The 10,616-nt window shown below is 39.7% G+C and overlaps 1 protein-coding gene across 1 annotated transcript; it reads right to left on the minus strand.

Moving 5' to 3' along the window:
• Positions 1-879: 879 nt before the first annotated feature.
• Positions 880-3,175, minus strand: LOC311081838 (putative nuclease HARBI1). Its single transcript, XM_084112541.1, has 7 exons — positions 2,971-3,175; positions 2,754-2,842; positions 2,458-2,585; positions 1,924-2,070; positions 1,752-1,821; positions 1,200-1,352; positions 880-1,148 (listed from the first exon to the last, which is right to left on the minus strand). Exons 1-7 carry the CDS (start codon positions 3,103-3,105, stop codon positions 977-979), a joined length of 894 nt encoding a protein of 297 aa, XP_083968667.1. The 5' UTR covers positions 3,106-3,175; the 3' UTR covers positions 880-976.
• Positions 3,176-10,616: the final 7,441 nt, after the last annotated feature.

A 10,616-nucleotide genomic window follows, 5' to 3' on the forward strand; every position in this document is an offset into this window, starting at 1 on the left:
TTCTCTCCAGGCAAAGTGGCCCGCAAATGGCAGACCCTTGTCGATGGCTACAAAGGTGTCAAGGACAATAATAATAGCACAGGGAGGGGGGTAGTTCGGTTCAAGATTTTTGATCAGATGGATTCACTTTTAGGAGGGCAGCATGACATTGAATTCCCAGTTGTGGGAGATAATGAGGGGGGCCTAAATGTCTGTAGGCCGGAGGTGCTGGGTGCAGCGGGTAGGGCTGTGCAATTAATTGAATTTCGATTTCGATTTCGGCTCCCAACGATCACCAAAATAGTACAATCGAGTAAAAACTATTATTTTGCTATGTTCTGTTTTGAAAGAACGCTCTAATTTTGTCTTGTGTTCTGAATGACACGCGCACATCCGCCCCTCACGATGCCATAAACTCTCTCAGCTTGAATGTTTAAACTGATAAAACTCTCCCCTCTCTTTCTCACAAAAGGCTATTGTAGTGTTAATGTATTCTGTTCATTCGATTATATTTTTGGAGCATTGTTCCTCTTGTGTTTTAAACATTTTAAATTGTTGTCATTAATAAATATAGTTTTGTCTTCATATATTTGCAGTTATTGTCTATTTTGCTGTTTGATAAATGCACAATGCCCCATAATAATACCTATATGTCCATGTGCCTTAACAGCCCCAAGCATCATCCATGTGATGGTCAAGTAGACATTACAACATCACTGCTAGTACAGTGATTACTCTTGAATCCATTGCTGCCAGAACAATTAACAGAGACACACTACTGCAACACTGTATACACTGTATTCAGTGGGTAAAATTTGAGAAATGTAAATAACATCAAGTACAAAAACACATCAAGAAGAACAAAATAGTGAAATAAAGCAACTGAAGTTATCAACCTGGTACAACAAATAAATATTTAATTCTAAGAACAATTGCCTTGAATGTGCAGCAAAAGACAACTTGCAAAAAAGTAGATCTGTTTTTGTAAATTAACTCTTTAAATGTTCTCATCCTCATGACGAGGGCACCCAGTGGGATGGTCTTTGCACATGTCTGTACTAGGTCCGGTGCAGAGGTTGTGGAGCATGCAGGCTGACATGATCAGCATGACCACCACATCCAGCCTGGTGTTTTGCAGATCTCTCATTCTCCTCCACTTGCATTTGACCCTGCCAAAAGATTACAGTACACAAAGTCAGCTCACACACCAGGTTACTTACCTGCCAAAAGCTTGTTCCACCACAACACGTCCTTTGCAGATCTGTGTGTTCCTCTGCTGGTCCTGGGTGGTCAGGGCACCATTGTCCCGCTTTGGTGTGATAATAAACGGGTATTCGCGACTAATGTAGGCGCTGTCGCCGAGTAGCATGTACCTTAAGATAAGAAGTCAGATTCCCAGGGTGAGAAATGTAAATTTTTTCAGAGCAGCTAGAACATTTGAAGAAAGTGGGCTTCTGGCTGTATTGTGAGCAGTTTTGATAGAAAGGTGGGCAAACTGATACACCAATTTCAGGAGTAATTAGGACCTTTCTGTCAAGACTGCAGCTGTGCACAGAGCCTATACGGGGGTAGTGCAAATTACATACTTGTATAACAAAATAATTTGTTTATTCTAGAAGACTGACATTGGTAGAAGAGGAGGAGGACAGACCAATGCAATTGTGGGTTTTAAGCTAAATGTTCTCATCCAGCCTATACAGAGGGTACTGAAAATTTTACATACTTGTATACACATAGCATCAGTCTTCTCCAAGATGCTACAAAATACTCACCTCCCCATTTTTTCTGCCCATCTCGCGAAGAAGGTGGATTTCCTGAGGATCCTGGAGTCATGTACCCTGCCTGAATATCAGAAGTGGTTAATTGCTGTGTATGCTATGCCTCTAAGGAATGTGCTTGTGGTATATTGGTGCATGACAGTTACAGGATTCAATATACAATTACCTGGTGCTCCTACAAAGATGTCCCGAAACCTCCCTTTTCCATCCACAATACCCTGGAGGACTACAGAATAATAGCCTTTTCTATTCAGGTAGTCCCCTCCTCTGACAGGTGGCTGCTGTATTTTTATGTGGCATCCATCTATGGCACCTGCAATACACAATAACAATGCACAGTTTATGACAGATATACAATTTGACTAGTGGTAATTTTTTATTGACTGATCCTATAATACAGTGTATATTAATGCTCTCAGTTTTTAAATCTTAAATATCTTTATTAATTTGGAAGGGACAGTGCGAGTTGATGAACGCGGTATAAGTTATGATTTTGATGCACATTTGCACCACCCTCTTCGAGTGCTGCTATGTGTGCCCTGTAGTGTGTCTGAGCATATCTGTAACAGTGTGCACTGTAATGACATGTTTGTAGTTTTGTTACCCTTTACAATGCCATGTCTGCTGTGTATACCTTGCAGTTGTGAAAACTTAAAATGTCCCTATCCCCTGGGGATGAGTAAAAGCTATCATAATGTACCTATGATGCAGTCAATGCCACACATCGCCCTGAAGGCAGCAGAGGTTAACATCTTTTCACACTCGGTGAACCAGCTGACAAAAGTTGGAACCATAGTGCAAAAGGTTCTCAGCACTTCAACCACACATCTGTAAAATAGGATACAACAGATTAGAATAGCACTGAAAATATGAGGGTTTTTTTAGCATAACACAATTCATTATCAATCAGGATATTTTCAAACTGTTTATTCTTCAATTCTAGCATCAGTCTGTTAATTGGTTTTCTAGCAGCAATGTAACACCTACACTTTCTACCTGTGTGCAGATGATTGGGACAAATTGAATTTGTCTGAGATTTCTCGAAAGCTATTCTGGTTTGCCATGTACCAGAGAAAGAGTGCAACCTGTAAACAGAGAATTTATCCCAGACACTCAACAAATTATCACAAAGGGAGAAATGTATATGGTGTATTTAATTGTGGTAAGGCTATTAAAACGGCAGCATTTTCAAACAACCAGTCTTAATGACTACCTTTTGCTTGAGAGGAATCTTAACACCTCCATCATGCTGGTCCCCTTTCAGACCATGCTGTCTCAGGACCTCAATGAGGTAGACAAACTGTGAATGGGTGACCCGGAGATGGCGGTAAAATGTCTGCTCATCCATATGGAACAGAAGCTTCCATTCTATGCCAGTCTTCAAAATCGTAGTCTGTGTCAGGAAAAATTTAGCAATAGCATTTCTGAAAATTAAGTTAAAACAGGTTTAATGAATGAATAACAAAATCTTAATAATGGGATTATCCTTTAGGAGCTAGTCCATTCATTTCACTGTAGGATATTGAATTATTGGTCTTCACTGAACTGTGTGTAGGATATTGGTGAGTGATTGTGTATGTTTGTGTGTGTGTGTGTGTGTGTGTGAGAGAGAGAGAGACTGACAGAGAGAACAGTTGAAGCAGAAAAAACTTCTAGTTCTCACATTCACATTGCTGGGTCATGCTCATAAACTGGTGGTCATGTGCCTTCAGATGTAAGGTTTCTCTAACGTTAGAGAAGGGCCAAATCGTTTATTAAAATAAGGTATTGCTCTAACGTTATTTATCCGCAAATGTTATGCATTATCAGCAGCTATTCTAGCGTTAACTAGTTTTCAGTCCATTGAGTGCAAGGATAAATTAATACCAAATACATTTCCAAATATACAAATAAAGTAAAATAAAAGGTATAACAGCTTATCTTGCCTTATGTGCCGTTTTTCTGTTCCGTTTCCCTCAAATAAACAAGGAGTAAGCACCTTTGGCGACAGAAATTATTACATATGGGCATACTGTAAGCCCCGTAAGGTCCGCCATGCTGGTTTGTTTACATCTAGCTACCACAATTCCTTGCGCTCAGGTAGTTTGGCGTGACTGGCCTGGAACGCTACAAAGTCGTGAGTCGTGGTTTGAAGTCGTGATTTACGTGTTCAAAAACCTGCCTGGAACGCAGCATAAGCCCCGAATGTTTACATCGTCTGGCTCCGCCCCTGCTTTGATCATCCAAAGGCATCCAATTTATGCTTTAAATTACTATTAGTATTATTTGAAGTTAACATTATAAAATACGTAGACCTACACCACAAAACTAGTTGAGGATAAATTCTTTAAAATTGGGCAATTCCAGCGTTATGGACATGACATTTGCAGTAAAAACTTGAAATATAAATTCTCAGAAAATGCATTTAATACCAATATATTGAAACATCTATTTATATATCCATAGGCTACTCCCTTAATAAAGGAGTCGAGACATTAGAAAAATATCAGTCTACATATGCATTTTATATTTAATATGAGGGAAATAGGCTAGACATGCGCATGCTTGCGTGACACAAAAAATATTTAACTTTTAGGTAGCAAAATATTTTTTTGTAATTCTGTGAATTACACTAAGCAAACCAAAAGCAATACTAAGGGTTGGTTCTCCACAGAACATAATATATTAATTTTATTTTTCGTGTTCACATTTATACGCTCTGAAAGCGACACTAAAAGACTGCTTTAAAACTTTCACAGAGACCTCAAACAGAAAGCATAAAGCCTTTCTTTAAAGTGAATTTCGTTTTGTATTAATTGTATCTTAATTTTTTCTTAATTGTATCTAAAGTTTCATCAACCAATTGCCTGGACTTAATAAATAAATATAGTAGACAAGAGATAATCAGGACACGGAGACGCCGGCACGTGAACTGGAGGTCGTCTCATAATTGAACCAAAACTCAGCACCTACTTGCCTCACAGACAAGTCTACTTTTAAACAGAACAATTCAAAACGAAAGAAAACAGAATGCTCTCTGCTTATGTAATCCGTATGAAATGTGCATTTCTCTCTGGTGCGTTCACTAGGCTACTGCGAAGATCATGAATCAGCATCGTCAACTTCATCTTTGCAGCCGACACTGACACAGAAAACACTTGTTTATTAATAAACAATTAAAATGTCTTCTCGCTATATTTGACATATTCATAAATTTTGCCGGTTCTTTGTGACAGCTTTTAGGTGCTTTTATTGCCAGCGCCCCCCTTACATTTTACATGAACGCGTCACCACTGCATCAAAAACATGATTGCGTGATGAAAAAAGTGATGAAAAACACCACCTAAACATAGCCTAACTGGTTAGAAAGAAAACACAGAACAAACAGAGTAATGCGCATACGTCTATCTCGCGAATGTACAGTCTTCTACCATATTCTCCTATTAGCCGCTTTTCCACTGGCCATCGCGAGCACAGAGACCGAAATCATGCCTTGCAGCACTCCTGTAAAACCTGCTCTAAACACGTCTTTACTTGACTATGTTACACAATACAAAGGTACACCAGCAAGAGGGAGATGAATTAAATAAATTGCCATACAAATATATCAGAAGCTGTCATTTAGTCTTTATTTACAAACTTGGACACCACACGCGGCTATTGACTGACCACGAACAGGTAATAACTTACTTGCATTTTCCATTCGTTAATGTCTTGTGGTCTTGATGTTTTTTTCCCGTTTTTTTTTTTTTTTTTTAACAGTTAATTTTTTTTAAAAACATTTTAATTTTTTTTTACTGAACATGTACCGAGTAAAATATTACTGAAAATTAATTAGTAATGCCTTACACTACTGCGTTACAGCACAAAGTAATATGTTACTGTAATGCATTACTTTTGTAACGCGCTACTCCCAACACTGGTCTCAACAGATCTAGAACAAAATGGTGTCATAATCGAGCTTAAGTAAATTTATTGCTGATTCATTTCTGTTGTAAAAAAGTTGTTAATTAATCTTGTAAGTGGGTACAGTTTTCAGACCCAGGACCAGATATGATGAAAGAAGACCAGGAGTCATGAAGTTCAATCAAATAAGTAAAAATTTACTGAAGAATAGTTTGCAGTTAAATTGGTAGAGCCAGCGTCAAAGTCTCACAAGGAGGTCGCAAGCTAACTCTACCTTACACAAAATCTTACACCAATTATACCATTTCCAAGGACATGCATTGCATAAACATTCACTTCTGATTGGCTGAGAGAACATAAAGTCTAAACAATTCTACACTTATAGATAGACAGTAGGGTACATTGACGTTAATCAAGATACTTGTCGTCCGAGTCCCTGAAGGTTCGATGTTGACCTCGGAGGTCGTCGAGAAGGGTCCCGAGATCTGCTGCTACATCAAAGAGTATAGAAGTACCAAGAGGCGAAACTCCGTTGCAGTTTTGACAACAGCCACTAGGTGGCGCTTCGGTAGCGCGGCCGCCATTTTGGACTGAACCAACGGCTTTACCGTTAGCACAACTACCGTATACAGCATTAATATTATGTCTGGAAATAATTGGAGACAAAGAAAACAGTGTTCTGCCATCAACTGCAACAACTACCAGTCTACAACCAATCAACTAGCATTTCATAGATTCCCCAAAGATCCAGAAAGGTAAAGTAGAAAAGGTTTTTATTAACTTTAAAGTGAGCTAACGTCAACGATAACAGGTGCTGTAACGTTAATGTAAGCTATCCCATAACCGCAGTAACAGTTTGCTAACGTTTTGTATGTATTTGGTCGAAATTGTCAAGACTCGAAGTGGGCTTTTTAAATCGCATACTTTCAGAGATATATGAACACCTAACCTGGCAAATGACCGCTTTATTAATTCATTGTTATCACTAAATTAACCCTTTAACTGTCACCTTTTTTCCGCATAAACATGAAAATCACTATCCAAACTTAAATGGTTGTAATTCAAGAATGCTTTGGAATATAGACCTATGGTTGGTCTTGTTTTAAAGAAGACATTTGTCAGATTATTGTTGAAGTGAAATAAATTATGAAAGTGAAACAGAAAAAAGTTATATAAGTTTGAGTTTATTAAAATGTACAAATTTAAAAATATAATTATTTATATTTTATATAAAATATATATATTACAAAATATTTTACTCTAGAACTGCAAGAAAATGAAAGCAAAAAATCTGAAGAAGTTGTGTTCCACATAGGTTGATATGTTGATATCTCGCTCCTGCCGTGTGCTCTAACGTTACACGGTTTGGAGCTGCACGCTCTTGCTCGCTCGCTCGCTCTAGATTCCGGGAGATTTTAGCCTAATTTGCAGGCATCAGGGAGCCGCTATCAATATGCGGGAGACTCCCGGAACTTCCGGGAGACATGGGATGTCTGCTATAGAGATATTAAAAACTAGAAACTACTATTTAGTTCATTTAACCGCTTTTGAATTTGAACCGGTTATCGTTCAATTCTATGACAGCTGTGTTGCGTTCAGTCCAAGATGGCGGAGCTGCGGCTCTGCGCATGGGTGCGTTTGTTGCAATGGAACGTTCTATTGAGTTTCGCCTCTTGGTACTTCTATACTCTTTGGCTACATATCACGAGACCTGCACAGAATATGCAACGCATACACAAAAGCACAAGAGAAAAACAGTTCTACCAAGGTTGTAGAGAGCCTGAGCTCATTGTTATCAAGACAGACTACCCAAAACATACTGATAACACCTTCCCTCCTCAGAAAGAAGTACAGATACTGTCCACCTTATTCTCTAGAGAAATACACATGAAAGAAATACAATTATACAATTCTGTGAACTAACTGTGAACTAGATCATGTAAGTCACGTCGAAGTTGACCCCTGTAACCTCAACTTGGTCAGCAGAAAACAAACACAGAGCCATCTGATGGTCCTTCAGGCTTGCCCTCTTCTATTAGTTATTTACTGTTTTCCCAATACAAAGGGCCTGTTCTCAAGGTCCTCATCCAGGGCAATAAAGATTAGTCACAGACACCATAATGCACTTAAAAATATATGAGCAGAAATGCTGACAACAAAATAGGATTAAAACCATATATGAATCACTCGTGAATATAGTTAAGGATTATAAAACTTGATTAGTATTTGTTATAGGAATAATGTAAAAACTCAAAAGGATATATATTGATAGATAGATAGATAGATAGATAGATTCTGACCCCAACCCTTCAATCTATATAGCCATTCTGGAGAAAACAGTGATGTCTTCGTCCAGCTCAGTTCTCATATAATGGTGTTGTGGCAAAGCGGGGAGGGGGCAACTCCAGTGCAGACGCCAATAATGGCAACAATGGTCGACTACGCCACCCCAGAATACTGGGGACTAACAGCCCTAAGGGGTGCACAGGTTCGTTGATCAAAGGATGGGTGAGGAGACATGAGTCATATTGACAAAAAACGTACACTTTTATTTTCATCAACATTGAAAATATAAATATTTAAAACGTCACAGCAAGATTCTTAGAATCAATTTTACAGTAATGTGCACAATATGTACCAGACACACATAACAACCACAAACCTATATTTAAATTGAGCTAGTTGACCAGCAGCGGAGGTACCTGGAGACACAGGTTAGCTGCCTCAATTAGAAGAACCCCAGTAACCCAAACACACGCCCGCACACACACGTGAGGATTGGATGCAAGAAAACACACGGCACTAGGTGTAATCACCACACACCATACGCTAACAGCTAGCCTCCACACTCCAGAAACCCCCAACTCCTGCACAGAAAATGAATACAAAACCAACAAACTTATAAAAGACAATACAAGTATAACACAGCAAACGAAAACAAAATACAAGTAACTTATCTTAAGGAAACAAAGACAAATTAAAAGCACACACTTCACTCAGACTCAGCAGTTATAAATTACAATGCCCAGAATGAAGTATGAAAAACAATAAACATTCATAAACAAACTCAATATACTGATGCACAATCAGAAGATCAAGCAGGTGGCAGCTGGTGAAGACAGACCAGCCAGCAAGCCGCACCAGCCCCGACCCAGGCGCGTCACGACACCGCAACAACGTGCACACAGTTACTATAAACTAAACGTAGAGGCAAAACAGCAACGTAGTCACAATTAGGCGCTTCACGAGTTAATATTGACGCTCAATCCCATTGAGTAGGCGGGGAGGACCCTCAGATCGCAGGGATGGTCATCGTAAACAAACAATTCATGGTCGCACACTGGCCCTCATTTATCAAAAGTGCGTACACCAAATTTCCAGCGTACACCTGGCGTACACCCAAAACCACGTTGACTTTGAGATTTATCAATATGGACGTTGGCGTACGGCACGCTCAAATCCTACGCCAGCTCAGGAGGTGGTGTACGCACGTTTTGAGTGCGGGAATGCGCAAAAAAACAATTCCTAACACCACAAAACGCACTGACAAACTAAAAGATATAATATATTATGACCCACTGTAAAAAAACAACAACATAGTAATTATAAACTTCAGTGTTTATTTTTGTGCAACATGGACTTCAATGTTTAATTTGTGTGACTTTACCAAAGCATTTGAATTGTAGGCATATGTATTCCTTAAGTTGCGAGCCTGTGCGCTTTACCTGACGTTTCAAGCCTTGTTTATACTTTCGCCTGGCTCCGCAGCACGAGTCTCCGCAGACTGCGCGCGCATCTCCCCAAACGGACGAGGCGTTTATACTCGACGCGCTCGCCGTTGTACTATTCTTTGAAACGATGGTTAGGCCAGGGTTAGGCCCGGCAGGTATGCACGGACTGGGTTTAGTAATGAAAGGCTTTCAATGACCAAAAAAATAATTCAGACTGACAAAATAATAAAAATGCCATTCTTCTTCTTTTAAATAATAATAATAATAATAATACAAATAATAATAACGACATTCTTCTTCTAAATAACAATAAGCTTCATTAATAATAAAAATCTAGAAATCAATTTTGTTTCTTTCCACTTCCCTGGTTTCGCTTTCTCTTTCTCAAAGAAGTTTCTCTTCTTTGCTGTCTTCCGTGTGTCCATGGCGTAAAATGAGGGCGTGGGGGAAGCGGAGACTTGAATATATAGGGGCGTGTTATTCTAATGACGATCGATTTCAGCCACGGCATTTATCAAGGGCAGGTATTGCGTACACCAGAATTTCAAAGGTACGCACAGCTTCATAAATCAGGCGATGAGAGGAGTGTAAGCATAATCTTACGCCAATATATACGCCCGTTTCTACGCAAGATTGATAAATGAGGGCCACTATGCGGGAATACAGCCGCTCAATCCGAAACATACCGCTGTGATAAGTAGACAGCGAGCGCACAGCAGACGGAAGACAAGGACACAGTCTTAACCGTCGGCGGCAACAGATGACATGACCTGGGCCTTCCCCCCACTGCAGGCCTGAGCACCGCCTGCCATGCCTTCATGCTCCCAAAGGGAGTCAGACTGCCTTTCCTTCAATCCAGAAAACTGCAACCTTACCATCACTGAATGGGCAACGATCAACTCTTGGCATTCTCTGCACTTCAGGATGCCGTGCCGTCCAGCGTGGCCTCAGCAGGCCCGGGCTGCAGGCTTCGACTCACAAAAGCCATGTGCTCCCTCAGGAGAAAAAGGACTCTCTCAACCACAACAGCGTCGAAACCACCATGCAAGTTCATCATATCTTCTCCATCCAGCAGAGAAGAAAACGACTGCAACTTGTACAGTGACATTTGACACTCATGGACCCATCGACGAACTCAATTTTCAACCAAATGTAGTCGAAGGAAATCCAAGGCACTCTTCTTCAGAAATTTTTAAAAAGCCTTTATTTGACTGGCTATAATATAAAATTTAAAAGACATGGG

The sequence above is a fragment of the Abramis brama genome, assembly GCF_963993115.1.
Source record: "Abramis brama genome assembly, chromosome: 4".
Taxonomy (NCBI): Eukaryota; Metazoa; Chordata; class Actinopteri; order Cypriniformes; family Leuciscidae; genus Abramis; species Abramis brama.